Source organism: Eublepharis macularius, chromosome 5 (genome assembly GCF_028583425.1).
Source record: "Eublepharis macularius isolate TG4126 chromosome 5, MPM_Emac_v1.0, whole genome shotgun sequence".
Taxonomy (NCBI): Eukaryota; Metazoa; Chordata; class Lepidosauria; order Squamata; family Eublepharidae; genus Eublepharis; species Eublepharis macularius.
Genome location: NC_072794.1, coordinates 117,015,450 through 117,033,262, shown reverse-complemented (window position 1 = coordinate 117,033,262; position 17,813 = coordinate 117,015,450). Strand labels below are relative to the sequence as shown.

Genomic DNA, 17,813 nt, shown 5'->3' with positions numbered 1-17,813 from the left:
TATGTACTCCTATATACTACCTATGCTTCATGTTATCTAATGTCAGTCCTAGAATTGATTATGTTCTGATTCAGCAATTCTTCAATTCTGTATTGGATCCTTACTAATGCTGTGTCTTTGTAAAATCCTATGACATTGTTTATGGAAATGTGCTTGACACTGTATGGAAATTCCTTGATACTGATTGTACTAATCTCACACTATGTAATCCGCCTTGAGTTTCAGCGAGACAGGCGGACTATAAATAAATAAATAAAATACACTGATGGATCGGATTAGTTAACGGTAAGTTTCACTGAAAGTAATCTGATAATGCAGTCATCATTAAGTTAAGCTGTATCATGGCTATGCTGAAGCATTCCCCCAGCAAAAACAATGCCCTCCCCCTTAACACTGTTAACTATACAACTTCCATTGAATTTCTCAAACAAGCACCACTGAAATGACAGGAAATTGCTCAGCAGTACAATGCTTGGGAGACCGCACTGTTATCAAATGTTTCTTAATTTTTTTCCATCTAGCGGTTATGTGCACTAAAAGCAAATCAGCACACAGCCAGATAGGAGTAAACGTGCATTTCCATTACCTTTACACTGAGGTGCAGATCCACTCCACTTTCCGTTCAGATTTTTGTCAACTGTGCACACAATAGTCTTGTTTCCAATCAGAGAGAACTCAGGGTCACACTGATATGTTACTGCAGAGCCGTATGTATAGCTGTCCCCCTGCCCATTATGCCTACCGTTGGCAATTTCAGGAGGGGGATAACAAGGAACACCTGGGGAGATAGTAACATTTTGTTCAAGTTGTTTAGTTGCAGAAATAAAACACTTAACACTGCACTTGGGCTGATGCTATTTTCATCTAAAAATGGCTAGTCAAGCAAGTACACTTTCTGATACTAGACTGCAACTGTCTCCTTTCACTCTACATAAACCTGTCCACTCAGTAGCCTGAGAACTCTTCTGTTTGGGCAAACCCCTTAATCCCACATGTTTCTATCTCACTCTTCTTTCACGGAGCTCCAATTCAACCAGTATATATAGGGTGATTGTTGTGAGGATAATAATAACATATTTTGTAAACCGCTCTGAGTGGATGTTAAGTTATCCTGAGGGATGGTATATAAATCAAAGGTTGTTATTATTAATCCTGCTAAATGGGGTAGGCTGAGTATGTGCGACTGGCTCAAGGTCACCTAGCAATCCTCACTGCAGACAGGGAATTTGAATCCAGGTCTCCCAAATCCATGTCTGACATCCTAACTATTACATCATAGTAACTCAAACAGCTGACTTCTTTCCAATGCTTTTTAAGCACAGGAGCTGAAATGGTCTGGGAAACAGGTTGTTCTCCCAGCACCAGTTCCTAAACACAGGCTAACAAAGACAGTTATTTTTAAACAGATTCTGATATGATAAAAATGTTTTCACAGCCAGATTTTCACTAGACATCACAATTTTCTAGTCTAGAGTACAATGACTCAGGTAGCACCCTAGCAATCTTACTTTCAATGCATCTTTTAGACCTCACAAAAATGTGAGAGGAAAAACTAGAAAGCTTTATAAAGAGATCCAGCAGGTACTGCTTTCTACTTTATAAGGCCAATGTCTTCTAGGAAGGTCAAAGGACAAAATTTCCTCCGAATTCAGCACACACATACTAAGCAGTGTTTTAGTTTCTATAGTTTTAATGGATCTCTTTCTTAGTAATGGTAATGGAGCAAAGTTAGCTAGCCTTTTGCTAGTATTTATATTGTAAAGTACAGCTCTACAAATATTTCCCAATATTAGATGAGACACACAAAAAAAGTAAGAAGGAAGAAATGGGATATTTGGGTTACAGATGAAGAGGATCCATTTGGCAGGATTTCAGTTATTGACTCAGGTTTTCCTCTTCTCTCATACCAATCCCAACTGCTTCCCAGCAGCTCTAATACCAACTTCCAAACCTGTGTGATTTTCCAAGTACAGATGACAAAGCTGGCAACATTTCACAGCATTTTCTTGCTATCGGAGAGGCAACCAGAGTTGGTTGACACCTACTGTGGAACGTGTGCATTATGTGCTGTCAAGCTGCTTCTGACTTAGGACAACCCAAAGGATGAATGACCTCTAAAACATCTTATTGACAGCCTTGCCCAGAACTTGCAAACTTAAGACCGTGGTTTATTTTAGTGAGGTCTTCCTCTTTTCCTACCGCCTTAACTTTTCTTAGCATTATTATTTTTTCCAGTGAGTCTTGTCTTCTCATGACATCTCATCAGATAATGTATTTCCATGTTGATCTTTCAGCATCCGTAGCTGTGGTTTGAATTTCCTTTTGATTATTTGGATATTGTGGGACAGAGCTCGTTTGTAATTTTTGTTGTTGTTCACTTGTATTTGTTTGTTCTAGATATTATAATAGTTTTCTTTGACTGTATAAGTTGCCGGAAAGTGCATTTAGAATCCAAACTGTATTTCTGTCACCTTTTACTTTTGTTTCTCATCTATCTTTAGCAATTTTAAGTTTCATCAGTCATCACCTGAGGCTTTCCATTTCCTCTGGCAGTGTTTCCCAATGTTATTCCATGGAAGAACCCCTCATCAAATGTTTCAAAACACCTACCTATGAAAACATTTACAGGCCAGAAAAAGATGGTGGTGGAGAGCACAATTTAAATTCCTGCTAAATTAGAGTCAAGAAAATTTATTTGTGAAGAGTGACGATAAACCTGTCAGCTTACATAGTAAGAAATAAGAGCAACTTCTTCCTAGTCTTTTTTGTTTTTGTTTTTCAAATATCAGATTGTGAAGCAACAGAACTTTTATTCCACCAAAGGATTAATGTGAATATTAGTTCCTTCCTTTATGAAATGTACCTGGCCTCAGGCACTCTTGTTCCCTTCTTATCTCTCTCTCAAGACCATACTTCCTGGAGAACAGTCTTAATTGATTTAAGAGTTGGGAGGGGAGAAGGAGTAATGATGTGAGACTTCTGAAAAAGTTCCCAGAAGCAGGAGATTCTATTGGTCACCACTGGCCATCTGGCAGAGCAAGCCAAATCCTATAATTGAGCATTGGTCAATCTATCCCCAAGCCCCCACGTACTCCACTACCAAGCTTTCCAGTTGTTACCTCTCACTATTCCAGCCTGTGGGCCTATGCCACAACTCAATTATCTGCTGAACGCTCAGAAGTGAGCTACCATCTCCAGGTAATGTATTGCCTAGTCAGCTAGGCTTGTTATTTTAATATTATATGATCTGCTGAGACTACTAGCTTTTAAACAACTTTACACTTTTTGTTATTCCATAAAGATTTCTATATTTTTACAGCAGCAGTATTCATTTGTGTGTGTGCGACTACCTTGAAACCCAGGAAAGCTTTTCTGGTAGCTTAGCCAGGTTTAGAAAAAGGCTCCTCAGGGTTCCAAGCATTGGAACTGGGACAACATTGCTTCCAGAGAGCTTAGGCTCAGGGAGGCAAGCTGTCACACAAATAAAAATAAAATTTACTTAAACATTAAAATAAACTTTGCATCCAAAATCAATATACGATTTATTTTCAGCATGATAGTTGGGCATATTAGTTGGGCCTTGGATCCCTTCCAGTCCGGCTTCTGTCCGGACCATGGGACCGAGACACTGCTGGTCGCCCTCACGGACAATCTTCGCAGACACCTGGATCGAGGTGGAATGGCGCTGCTCATTTTATTAGATCTTTTGGCAGCATTCGATACGGTCGATTACGATTTTCTGACCCACCGCCTCGCTGACGTGTGAATTCAAGGGATGGCATTACAGGGGCTTGTCTCCTTTCTCCACAGTCGGGGACAGAGGGTGGTGCTAGGGGAGAAGTTGTCATCCCGCTATCCGCTACTGTGTGGTGTGCTGCAGGGGGCAATACTCTCCCCATTATTGTTCAACATCTATAAGTGCCCCCTCGCCCAGCTGGTACGAAGTTTCAGGTTTGGGTGTCATCAGTATGCTGATGTCACCCAGCTATACCTGTTGATGGACGGCTGGCCTGGATCGGCCCTGGATGTCCTGGAGCATGCTTTTGAAGCCGTGGCTGGATGGTTGAGGCAGAGTTGTCTGAAGTTAAACCCCTCAAAGATGGAGATCCTGTACTTGAGTCGTGGGAGTGTGGATTTGGGGCCCAGGCTTCCTACACTCGATGGGGTGGTGCGTACACCGGCTCCGAGAGTTAGGAGCCTGGGGGTGATCCTTGATGTCTTCTTGAAAATGAAGGCCCAGGTCATGGCGGTTGCCAGGTTGTCATTCTTCCATCTCCGACAGACCAGACAACTCACCCCCTATCTTTCGACCCGCAACTTAACTACAATGGTCACCTCTAGGTTAGACTACTGTAACGCCTCTGCTGTTCTGGATGGCAGATTTAACAAGATTCCTTGGAATGAGAGGCTATGTCCTTGCATACTTTTTTTATTATTATTATTATTATTTTTCTTTTATTTTTTTAAACCAAACAAACAAACAAACAAAAACAATGTACAGTCCTTGCATACTTGGGGAGGTTGAAACCCAGGAACATGTTTTCCTGAGATGCCCTTTCTATAAGGAAGCACGTATGAGATTTATTATTCCCTTTCTGGATGGTACCTCAGAACATTTGGATAAGAAAAAATTAGAGAAACTGCTGTCAAACTCAGATTTTACTGCATTACACCAGATAGTGAAATTTTGTGCTCTGGTCGTTAAAGCCCATTAGAGTGTAGGCCTCCATTTCAGTTGCTTGCTTAGAACTATGCTGACTTCCTGGTTTTTACAAATTTTGATAGATATTAGGAAATTATGTTTTTAAATTGTATATACTTATATGCTTCATGTTTCAAATGGTTGTAAAATGTGCACTTAAATTCTATGGTTAACGTACTGGCTAAGTGCTGTAATAATAATAAAGACTACTGTAACGTGCTCTACGCAGAGCTTCCCTTGAACTTGATCCGGTGGTTACAACTGGTCCAAAATGTGGCAGCGCGCGTCATCACCAGAGTGCCTTCTAATGCATACGTTACACCAGTATTGCGCCAGCTGCACTGGTTACCGGTGGAGTACTGGATCAGATTCAAGGTTTTGGTATTAACCTATAAAGCCCTATGCGGACTGGGACCAGCATATCTGCGGGACCGCCTCTCCCTATATGAGCCCCAGAGGATGCTTCAATCCAGCGACAAACAGCTGTTAATGGTCCCTGGCCGCAGGGAGGCCCACCTAGCGTCAACCAGGGCCAGGGCCTTTTTGCTCCTGGCTCCAACCTGGTGGAACACTCTGTCTAAAGAGACTAGGGCCTGACCGGATTTGTTATCCTTCCGCTGGGTCTGCAAGACGGAGCTGTTCCACCAGGCGTATGGTTGATGCTGGTTGGGCCTCCCCACTGGCCAACTAGAGGAAAACATGCCCCCCTACCCACCCAGCCTGTTAAATACTTTGGAGATGGTTGGGTGGTGGTTATTGGAGAAGTCTGCTGCTGTGTGTTTTAAATATTGAAATATTTATGTAATTTTATTGGTTTTAAAGTTATATGTATTTTAAATTACTATACTGACTGTAATCCACCCTGGGCCTGCTGATGCGGGGAGGGCAAAATATAAATTTAATTAATTAAATAAATAATAAATATTTACTTTTGCGCAAATATTGAATTCTTGACCAATTTCTTGTAGAACCCGTTTGGGAAACATTGGACTACTCTTTGAGCATTCTATTTTGATAATGTCTCTGGTTTCAACTCACAGTTCTTCTGGTTCATGTTGAAAGTAACGCCAATTTGTTCTTTACAGAGTCTTTAAAATTTTCAGGAATGTTTAACTTTATTATTGTTTTAGTTTTTCTCATCAGCTTTATTTTTTGATATTAACAATTTGTGGTCTGTACCACAATCAGTTCCTGGTCTTGTTTTAGCAGAGAGAACAGAGCTTCTCCATTTTCTGCTTCTGATTATGTAATCAACTTGATTTCTGTATCATCTGTCCAGTGATGTTCATGTATACAATTGTCTATTTGATGGACTAATGTCCACTTTAGGCCACTCACACACAGGATTACAATGTTTAAAAGTTCCATTTCTCATTTTACGATTTCAAACTTACCTTGATTCATACATCCCACATTCTATTATTATTATTATTATTAATTATATTTCTAACCCGCCCTTCCCACAAGCGGGCTCATGTTCCTATTACATGTATCGTTCTGCTTTGGACTTTCCTTTTGCAACTATTCACATCAGCAACTGAATGTCCTTTCAGCTTTAATCCACTTACACCAATAAAAACAGCACTACTGGTACCGGTACTGCTCTTCCCCATTAGCTAACTGAGTGCATTCTGACCTGACTGCATTCTGATCTTCCAGCACTATATCTTCTTTCGTTTAGGGTTGTCTCATCATAGGGTTTTTGAGGTATGAGATTATCAGAAGTTGTTTACTACTGCCTTCTTCTGCGCAGTAAGAACAAGCTAAACTTTCACTACCGTCATCTATGAAAGATCCTCCATCAGCATCACCTTCCAGCACAGCTGCTGTCCAGTAGCTACCTTTCAAGGATTCCCTCACCCCATCAATTTTGTCCATTCAATGACTCTGCTAGGAGTTTAGACTCTGTCAAGTGTCTGAGCTCCTGATGGTAATGCTCTCTGGTTTGCTAACCTACTCAAATCCCCTCAACATGTTAAGGGGTACGTCCTAGTTTGGTACATTAGACCAAATAAATAATGAATGTCAGTTTGGGAGAGAGAGAGGGCGGCATGGTAGCCTCACTGAGGTTTGACCACCATACCAAGGTTTCAGGCACCCGGGTTCATTAATAAAGCTTTGGCGACATGATAGTTACACCAAAATACTTAAAGAAAGACCTTAATGGATAGATTATCTTACGTTCACAATGTGGAGGCCTACTATTCCAATCAACATTGCCGCCGCTCAAAATACACCGAGCTTCAGTTCTCCCTACTGGTCTGTATCTAAAAAGGAAAGAGTTTAATATATTAGAACACATGGCAGAATAGGAAAAAACAGAGTATTCTTCCTGTAAGTGGAGTCATTTGTCATGCTACCACAAAATTCCTTTTTACTATGGCCTTTCCTTCATATGTTAGACACAGTGTTTTCAAAGATTACAGTGGACCTTATCAATTCTAGATGAAATATTTGCTTACCTGGAAAAGCTTGCAGGATTAGGATTTGGCAGGACTATATTGCCCTGTTTTCAGTTATCTAACGCTAAGACAAAGCATTGTGGAAAATTTGATATGGTTTCTCCATTTATCTTCATCTGTGACAACTGTTAGAAAGGTTGCAGCATGCTGACTTACTCCTTTGTACCAACTAGGATGCATTGGCAGTAGAATGCATCTGTGGACTTGAGAGAGATTGGGCCGCCTTAAACCCAAGGCCTTACTGAGACTCAAAACAATGTTTTCAAAAAGAATTAAGAGACAGGTTTTTAAAATAGGTTTCAAAATGGGAAGGGGAGGACAGAGAGTATATTTACCAATGAGGTCACATGTGGACCCATATGCAAGCACAATCCATATTATACTGTTGAAAGTTTGTTAGCCTACTGGCAAAGAGACTGAGCTACAAACAAGGAAAATCACCAATTCCTTGACAGTGATTATCCATATATCCTTAGGAAAGCTACTTACTCTCAGCTCAGTCCCCACAGAAATATTACTTATTTAATATTTATTGTCTTACCTTTCCTATTTAGCTTAAGAAGCTTAGAAATATGACTACAGGGAATTAATCCATAGTTGAGAGTAAGAGTACAATATAAAAATGTACAAAACTTTCAAAGAAAGCAACACCAGATTGACTACCTGTCATATTACAACAAGAGTAAATGACGTCGACATAAACTCCACGAAGTCCAATGTGAAATTTTATGACCACTGATTGTACACTAGCTGGGGTGATGAACTACATTCCCCTAACATACATTGCTGTTTGAAAGCAAGCACTACTAGTCTGCAACCACTGCACTAGCTCACAAGGTATCTGGACCCAGCATAAAGACTGCACATTCCCTTTAACATAAAATCATCTGGCGGCTTGAAGAACCACAAACTAACCTATTTAGTGCCAATCCATTTCCCTTTTGAGGCTTGAGGCTGATGAAAGCTCTTTCCTTTTTCAAGGGAAGAGCCAGTTCTAACATCCATACCTAATACATATTCATTCAGACATTAAATATTTAATAGCACGGGCAATTTGACAGCACACATCAACCACAGCAGAAACTGTGGCCTTACTATTATAGAAATTAAAGGCTTTACATTACAGAAATAATGTGATGGAGAAAACGGTCAAAAAGCCTGCCTCATACTTTGAAGAACCCTGACCTTAAGACGGGAGGCACACTTTGTTGAAATAACAACTTGGCCAGCATGTACAAGAATCCTACTTATACAATGGGATGAGACACAAAACCTTGAATTTAATTCCTGCCAGTCTACTAACACTGGTGATAAGATTTTATAAGCTTCTAAGCTTCACACAGAAGCTGAGCAAATAACCCTCTGATAATTTTTTACAACTCAACCATTAAATCAAGCAAGTGGTAGATCTATTCCTTACCCTAAAAACCCACCAACTAACAGAGATATTATTACAGTATGTTAGGGGCTGCTGTGGATGCTCTGAAGGCCAGGTGTTGTGGCGTGGGTTTGCTGGCATCGGATGTGTCCCTACTGCTCCTGTCCTCTGGGCCGCCCTATTGGCCCAGCCAAAACAACCTTGAGCAACCTGAGGGCTCCCTCTAGGAGGCCTCAGAAAAGGTGGGTCCGTTGCTGAGCCCCAGGGCTCACATATGACGGGTCCCACCTGCGAGGCTGTCCCTTAGCTTTAGCGACAGTCCTGCGTGTACTCTCCTCCCCGGCCCTGGTCTGGAGCCCTCCTTAAGTACCCACCCCACCTTCCACGTTTCTGCCACCACACCACCTGGGCCAGGCGTGGCCAGAGCCCTTCACCTCACCCTGGCCCTCTGTGTTCATAGGGGCTGTCTTCTGCCTTTCCCCCCAACCTCCAATCCTGCCCTGCTGAATTGGTCTTTGGTACGGCAGGCGACAAATCACAGCCCTGGAGAGAACCCGCTCCGCCTGCTGGGCTTCATGGGTGTTCTCTCCCCGTTGTGCCTGGGCCGGCATTCGCCATGGAGCCTGGGTGGTGTCGGCCTTCCCGTGGCCGTAGCTGGCTCACCCGCTGCTAGGTTGCTCCATCCCGGACCTCCCCTGCCCAACAGTTGGGTTGCACGTCCAACGGCTTCTTTGGGGCCAGGGACACTCCACATTTGCCTCCTCTGCTCCTCATCTGCAACTGTTCTGCCGCTGGTGAGTCTGCCTGGGGCTTTCGGGGGGGGGGGGTGCGGATCGGAGTCCAAAAGCCTGGGGCTTTCGGTGGTGGGGAACAGCCCCTGGACATAGTATTAGCCTAATCTGAGTAGATCACAGCAACAGTTTTACATTCATTTAAACTGATCTGGCAGGCAACCTACAACTCACCCCTCATAACAGGCAAAAGTTATTTGATCCCCTAGCCGCAGTTCACTGTCTTCTACTATATGGCCATTCTCTATATCAGGAGTTGGACATCGTTTTCCTAGGAGAAAGATTAGGAAATTACTTTATTATTTCATTTAAAAAATAGCAGTATGAGAACACAGAAATCTGGCTTGTATCCTGCCTGACTTTATTCATGACACAAAGGCACTTCCAGTAGTGGAGATAGCATCTACCAATTCGCTTTTTTACAGCAGACCCCTGACCTACCCCTGACCTGCCCTCTGTAGCACTGATTAAACTTCCCTGACCTAAACTACCCTAGAACAGAATTTTAGGGGGCTCAGCAAGCTGCAGGAGGAGGAAGTGGTAGGGAAGTCATCTTCAGCTTGCAGACTGCATAAGATACAAGCCAAAGCCTTTGATGAGTGACTTGTATCGTCCAAATCCAAATATCCAAACACCTTAGAAGAAGAACCCCAACATTATGGCCATACGCATAAGGCTGGATCCAGACTAAACATGGCATTTTCCACGGATTCCTCTTTGTCACTGCAGACCTTCCCTCACATCATTCCTCAAGATCGCCTACCCACAAGAAGCAACATTTTGTAGAGATCAGTGGGCTACAGCTGGTAAAGGGGAGAAAGGGAAATTCCATACCACTGATGGAAAATTTAGTCTGATCCAACCCATAACATTGTGGTATGCAAGTCAGTCCCCATGCAAGTGCAGTTGTATTATGCTTAATTAATGAGCTGGAACCAAAGGAAGGAGCCATACAATCTCCGGCAAATTTTGGTTGAATTATCTTTATCCAGCCCATTCCACTCCCAAGGAATCTGGGAGGATGTGCCTATTTCCACTACCCTCCCTCTAATGTATGCTGGGTGCAGCAAGAGCAATTAGCCAGAGGCCACCCAATGATCTTCATGGCCCACTGAAAACCTGAATCCAGGCCTCCCCAGTACAAGTAGGATACATTATCCTTTCATTACTGCCAGTGCACTGTAGAAGATCCATACAAATCTTCTGGCAGATACTGGGGCAGGTGAGGCAGATAACATGGACGTAATTCAGGCATTACACAAAGAAGAAGACTTCCAAAATGCTAAATTCAGTACAGCAGAGAGAAATATCAGGAGATATATTGCAAGGCGGCTCAGGAATCCTGTGTAACCATTTAAACCGAGGTTCAAGAAATCCCTACTACTATTTGCTTTTAGAGAGCATAGTTAAGAGGGTACCTGACTTGAGCATCGTAATAACCCCCAAGGCTTTTGTAACTTTCTTTAGCATTAAGGTCTGACTGAACTTTGTTGCCAAACACTGAAGATAAAATGAGATGTGTGCATTTCTGCAGCTTCCAGCATTTTATGAAACCTGTCAGGAGTATGTGGGGCACAATCTGGACCAAGGCCACAGCACAAGGAGAGGGTGGGTTAATCCTCCGCACTGCTAGTTTTCCTGAATCTGAAGCTTACCTGTACCCCTATCAGTACATACAAGTTTCCCCAATGGGATAAATGGCAACTCCCCAGGGGCTGGAAAAACAGTGCAGTGGGGCTTAAATCCCATCTGCATCATAGTTCTGATCTGAATTGGGTTCCTGTGTGCCTGATAACTACATCTGAAAAAAACACAGGGAGCTGTGGAAATGGGCACATCTGGTTGGACCCTGAGAGACTCCTGGTCTGATCTAGCGTTGGTGTTCTGCAGTTCTCCTTATTCAACTTCTGAAGCTACTGATCTTGAAGCATATTAGCTACTTCTTGAACTACTAGGTATCAGATAAATAGAAAAGCAAATTGCTGAAGGCTCTGCAGAGGTGTTGCACTCCACATTTCAGAAGATACTCACCTTGACAGAACACATCAACCTGTGACCACTCTGACGTGTCAAGGCATCGAATAACAGGTCGCTTTCCAGGAATATATTCATAACCTGAGATGCAAGTGTAAGTCAACTCAGTCCCAGCAGGATAGCTTGGCTTTGGTTCTTGCTTTAGTGCGGCATTGCGGATAGGTTCAGGAGGGTTACAGTCACCTGGATATAAAGGTACACATGAAGATTTAATTATTTTAGGATAAGGGAAGGTTGATTGCACCACTGAACTCTAGAGAATTCATAATTTCTCATAAAAGAAAAATACAAGCATGTTCTTACAGACATTGGAGTTAATATGCCGAATGCACCTGGAACAAGACTGACTGCAATAACACTTGTTCTTTTACATTTGACAGTGATGGGGGTTTTCTAGAAAACTTCCCAAAAATTTATTTGCTCAAAATAGAGCACGATCTGTTCTAGCACATTAATATTGACTTAATTTAGTAAACAAATTCAGAGGTATTTCACATTTATTTTATGTCTCAATAGAATATACCTGAAATGAAATACTTGATTAGGAAGTAAAAGTATGAGTCAAATAAAGTTTAAATGTTATATTCAAACCAATTCAAAGCTGTATGTTTAAGCTTTTTACTGGAATAATCCTTGTAGTTACTTAAAAAGAATACAGTAACTGCTTTCCTCACACTGGTTAATCCCGCCCCCCCCCCCCCCGAAAAACCTAAACACAGAGAAAACTGCTGACATGCTAATTTTAGCATACATAAACATTTTTAGGTGCATGGTATAGCACTGAGATGGTTGTTCATTAATTAATTTTATTAATTTATTTATTTTGATTTATACCCTGCCCTCCCCACAAATGGGCTCAGGGCGGCTCACAGCATCCATAAAATACAAAAATTTAATCATAAAAACTATAAAATCAGTAACAATCTTACTAATCGTTAAAATAGTCCAGATGCCTTATTCATAGGCTACGTAGATAAACAATCAGGAGTCCACACATGGGCCATAACATATGGGCATAACACATGGCCAAGGACAGTCACAGGAAAAGTGGTGGTCTTAGGTGGGGAGGGGGAGGACACATGCTGGCACTCAGCCAAAGGCCTGGTGGAAAATCTCCATTTTGCAGGCCTTGTGGAACAGTAGCAGGTCCCACAGGGCCCGGATCTCCACAAGGCTGGGGCCAGGGCAGAAAAAGCCCTGGCCCTGGTTGAGGCCAAACGGATGTCCTTCAGGCCAGGGACCACCAGGAGTTGCTTGTCTGCAGAGCACAATGCCCTGCCAGGGACGTAATGGGAGAGGCAGTCCCGCAGGTATGCTGGTCCCAGTCCATGGAGGGCTTTGAACACCAAGGTTAACAACTATTTCAGAACAGTTTAACTATTGTCCGCAAACATCACTGTGGCATCATCACTTGCATTACTTGTTAGTAACATACCAGACTGGAGATTACTATATGCCTTCCACATGCAAGAGAAGACAGATTTTACCTCAACTTTGATTTGATCTGCAAAGCACTTCAGGTGAATGTTTATCTTTTTAAAAAATTGGGCATATGTATTTGTGGTTTTATTCCCTGCCCCCTCCCTTACAGACAATGAGGTGTACAAGCTTGCCTTATATTGTATCAGCTACAGCATCCGTTCATTGCTCTGTAAACGACAGCACTTTAGAAATGGAAAGTTTCCAACGGAAAAATAAAAGCAGCAGAAAATGTTCTGCCCCGCATCACTGATCTCTACTGCTTGTTACACTAAAGTGTTACTCTAAAGTGTATTCAGGATTTCACCATTAGGCCACATCCTGATGGAGATATTTGTGAGCACGGGAATTCAACCAACCCAGAAAGCCTATTAATTGATGCATGCCTAATCAGGTTAGTGAGAGCATCATATGAACCTGCCTTATATTGAGTCAGAGCACTGGTCTATCAAGGTTAATATTATCTACTCTGGTAGTGACTCCCCAGTTTCTGAGGCGTAGGTCTTTCTCATCACCTGTTATCCAATCCTTTAGACAGGGCATGCAGTAGACTAGGGAGGTGCGATTTGGGATTCCGATTAGAAAAAAACCCTCAAATCGTGTGCAATTTGAAAAGATTTGGGATTCCCAAATCAGGCCTAGCAATGCCGGCCTGATTTGGAAACACCTAATCAAAGCGTTCCAAAGCAATTTAGATCACTTCGTAAAGTTTTATGTCAGGTGGGAGCAGCCCACAGCACTTTTCTGGCTGTTTGCATTTGAAAACAGCCAGAAAAGTGCTTGCTTTCAAACTTCCCGCCCACGCCGCTTTTCCCCCCCGATGGGTTCCCTCCTCCCCCTCCCATGGGGGAAAAAAAGCAGCTGGGCAGGAAGTTTGGAAGCCACCCTTTTTGTGCTGCTTGCAAGTGACACGAAAAGGGGTGCTTTCAAACCCGTGCTGCTTGCTTCAGCTGATAGACGGGGGAGCCAGTGAAGATCATTACCTGATGCACTGCATTTAAGCTATTTTTATGGTACACTCCTAAGCAGAGTTACACCCATCTAAATCCACTGAATGAAATGGGCTTAGAAGGGTATACCTTTGCACTGACAGAAGACCTTCTAAGCTACCTTTCTAGTTAAATTTATTTAGAAAATTAAGAGACAGAAAACAAAGTTTAATTCTATCCTGCTACTTCTATTGTTACACAGTAATTCGGAAAACATTTTCTTGATTGTGGTCAGTTCTCTCAAACCATGCCAATGACAACTTGGCTCTTCCACAATCTATTAGCAACCCTGACAAGGGTTCAGGAGCAAGTTTCACCTCTGTATTGTAGAAAAAGTATTTTTTATTACAACTAAGTAAAAAATAAGTTTTTGAGAGCATCTTTAATAGTAAAGTTTTCTTTTACTGTTCTTTATAACACCCTGTTTTTAACAACTCCCAGCAAAGAATGCCCCTTTCATGAAATAGTGTCAGATTTCTCATTTTCAGTTAGTATATTTGGTACTCACTTAGTGCATACTGTTGTTTTTCAATAAATGGGTTTACCCACTGACTCACCTAGAAAGCCCAATCAAAACCCCCTCTAGCTTCCATTAATTTTATTTTTATAATCAAACAGACTTCAGTCACTTTGCATTGGAATGCAATGGTTGTCTTATGACATAAGTGTGTTTATCTAAAAAAACACCCATCAAAAGAGATTTGCAGTACAATCCCATTATTTATTGAACAAAAGCTTCTTTTGTAGCTATGAAGCACTCTTTCACACACAAAACTAGCCAGAAATAAAATCAGGACAGTTCAATTCCTCAGAACTAGATCTGGGATGGTTTCATCTCCGTTTTGCACTGTGCCTCCACATCACTGAAGCTAAATAGGTACAACCACTTCTGAAAAAGCAGAATGTTCCTTCACTCCTATAAAATTTAGCAGCCCAGTTTCTAGCACCCCTTACTTGTTACGCTCTGTTTCCTCAGGAATAATGTCCTTTTACCACAACTTGTTTTTATAAACATGTAATTTTTCAGACTTCACCAGTGCCTTGGTAGTGGTTGAGAGATTATAATAAGGTCAGCCAATCACATTTAACTGCCTTGGATGAAGTATACTGAAAGCACAGGACGGAAAAAACTAAAGAAAGAGAGAGGCTTCTAATAAATCCTTCACAAGAATCAGGACTGGGGAAAGGGCCTTCAGCCAATGAAACTCACTTGGTACTTAAAAGGGGGTGTTCCCACATCACGGGGCCTGAAGCAGCACACCTTTGGGAAGGACCAGCTAGTCTTCTTGTTCTTTTAGCGGTAAAAAGAATAAAAGAAAAGAGAACAGAAAATCTGAGGGACATCTACCCCCCCCCACACACACACTGAAGAAGGGAGCTCCAAGCTTACACCCTTGTTGTGGCCTTTAAGGCGCCACTGGACTGACTTCCAGCGTTTAACCTCTTAGCCAGGAACTCTCTTAGGACTAGGACTTCTCGGCAGAACCCAGGAACAGAAGCGCTTCCTCCTCGGTGTGCGCAATCCTTTTCCCGCAGCCCCCCTTCGCCCCCAAATGATCACTAGAGTGCCAGTCACAATAAACCCTCTTACAACAGAAAGGCCACGCTGAAAATTAAGCCAGTCCTCCTTACTCACCACGAGCCTCCGACAAGAACACCAGCAACAGAGCGGCCAGAAACGCACCACGGCAAGGAGGCATCGCGGCAATGACAGGGCACAAGCCGGAGCGTTCCAAGGGAGGGAGGCCGGGCGGGCGGTCAGCCCCGCAGAAAGCAGCGCAACAAAGGAGGGCGGAGGACCCGAAGGGAAGTCAGTCCTTTCCCGTCCACTGGGCGCGGCAGCTGCGGTATTTTTAGCTGTAGCTAAGAAGCAAGCCGAACAAACACAACGCGAGAAGGAAGACAAGCGAGCCTCCCACTTCCCGGCAGCACATGCGCAGATTGGCAGTGGCACTTGAAGGGTACGCGCCTGCGTGCTGAGATTGGAAGGGCAGCGCCTCGTTTTAGTTGACGGGGCAGTTTATGTGCCGCAAACGGGGTTGGCGAGGAAGCCTGTATGTAAGGCGGGAGACGAGCCCCGGCTCAGTCTCCGCAGGCAGTTGGCAAAGCGGTCTTTGAGCTTACTGGACCTGAATCCCACTCAGTTCAACGAAATCTCTTCGCAGTTAAGCGTTCAGAAGATTTGTGGGGCTGGATTCCAAGTTTCACCGAAACAGGGTGGTGGGAGTTCATTTCCACAGGGATGGAGTTGGGGATGGGGATAAGAGGGAGGGACTGCATGTAGCTGAGCACAGGGCTGAGTGCACCTTTTTAATAAAGAACGCCCCTGTAGGCATATTTGTATTCCTTTTCTATCCATTTCTCTTCTTTGCAGGCTGTAAATTAATGCATTGTTTCAGAGCAAGGTCCACTGAGCTTCGTGGGATTTGCTTCTGAGCAACCAGGTTTTGAATCGTGCTGTACTTTGTACCGGCTGGCATTCGAATCCTTCTTTGGCTTCTGCAGTTAAGAACACAGGAATTGCTTCTGTATGGAGACACTCTGGATAGTACCCAATGGCAGGCCTGTCCTCCGGAAATTAATTTCATCCTTTTTAAACAGTATTTATAGCCAGGGCCAAAATGTCCAAGTGTCATGTGCTGTGTCAAATACTTCCTTTTGCTTGTCCTGAATCCACTGCCAATTTCATTGGATGACTGCAAGTTCTAACAGTGTGGCTGTATGTGAGAGAAATGTTCCTTTAATCATAGTCTCCACTGTATTTATAACCATCTCAGTCATGATTGCTTCCTCCTTGCTGTCTATTTCTAAACTTAGAAAGCCCTCACATTTTTAGCCTTTCCTTATAATTTTCTGTTTTACAGGAAATCTTAATTTTATTTGTTAAGTCTGCATTTTTGAGGCAGCAGCAGGTATTTGCTGACAGTGGGAGTAAAGCAGCCAGTGCAAATGTAATATGATATGTTCCTTTGTGTTTGCTTATTTCTGTTACCTATTTGTGGTCTGGAAGTACACTCCTATCAATACTGTAGGTGCTACCGGAGTGTTAGTTCAGAACAAGACAAGCAACACAGATATTCTGAATTTCCCTTCCCACTTTATATAAGAAAACCAGCTTTTATATTGCAACAGGTTGTTATGGAATCATGGAGGAAAATGCTAACAGTTTAGTTTATGCATGCAAACCCTACTTAGTTGTCATCTTCTGGGCATGGAACAAGGGTCACAGGGTGTGTGTGGAGGAAGGGGAAATAGTTGTGGATTTCCTGCATTGTGCAGGGGGTTGGACTAGATGACTCTGGAGATTCCTTCCAACCCTATGATTCTATGACATCTTGTACATGGTGAAACTTGAGCCTGATGAGAATATGTCCAGAGACAGCTGATAGCCATTTCTGCAATTTTCTGAGCTGCTACAGTCACAAGAACCATGTTGACTGCTTCTCTACTGATCAGCAGTTGTATAACCACATAAACAATTATGCAGAGCCCATGATTCAATCTCCCATGAACATAACATACGGACTTGCTTAGTTGAGACCATTGGTCCATCTAGTTCAACATCCTATTTCTCACAGTGGACAAACAAATGTCTTGGAAGGGCTATAAGAACAGCACGATGGGCAAAAGTTCCCTGCAGATGTTTTCAGAGCATACTGCCTCTGAACATGAAGGTTCCATTTAGCCATTTTAGCCAATAGCTGTTGGTGGCCTTATCTTCCATGAAATGTCTAAGCCATCTAAGGTCATGACCCTCACTACATCTTGTGGCAGTGAACTCCATTTGGATTATGTGAAGAAATGCTTCTTTTTGCCTGCCCTAGAAAGTAACCTTTCTGGAAATTTTGAAGGGGGGTGGGAGGGGGGAGATTTCTTTAAACAAATATTTTGAAAAATATTGACATATATACAATACTTTATCAAGCCTAACTTCATTTTACTGTTTTAGCAACACAAAACTCATCATATATAACACAT

General features: G+C 42.7%; 1 protein-coding gene across 1 annotated transcript in view; it reads right to left on the bottom strand.

Annotated features, from left to right (window-relative positions):
- Positions 1-17,813, bottom strand: part of CR1 (complement C3b/C4b receptor 1 (Knops blood group)) — a 167,260-nt gene that overhangs the window by 105,415 nt on the left and 44,032 nt on the right. Inside the window, exons 7-10 of the mRNA XM_054980427.1 lie at positions 11,365-11,550; positions 9,508-9,604; positions 6,884-6,969; positions 587-778 (exon numbers count right to left, since the gene is read on the bottom strand). Of these exons, the coding sequence (XP_054836402.1) occupies positions 587-778; positions 6,884-6,969; positions 9,508-9,604; positions 11,365-11,550 (561 nt within the window). The remainder of the gene's footprint in view (positions 1-586; positions 779-6,883; positions 6,970-9,507; positions 9,605-11,364; positions 11,551-17,813) is intronic.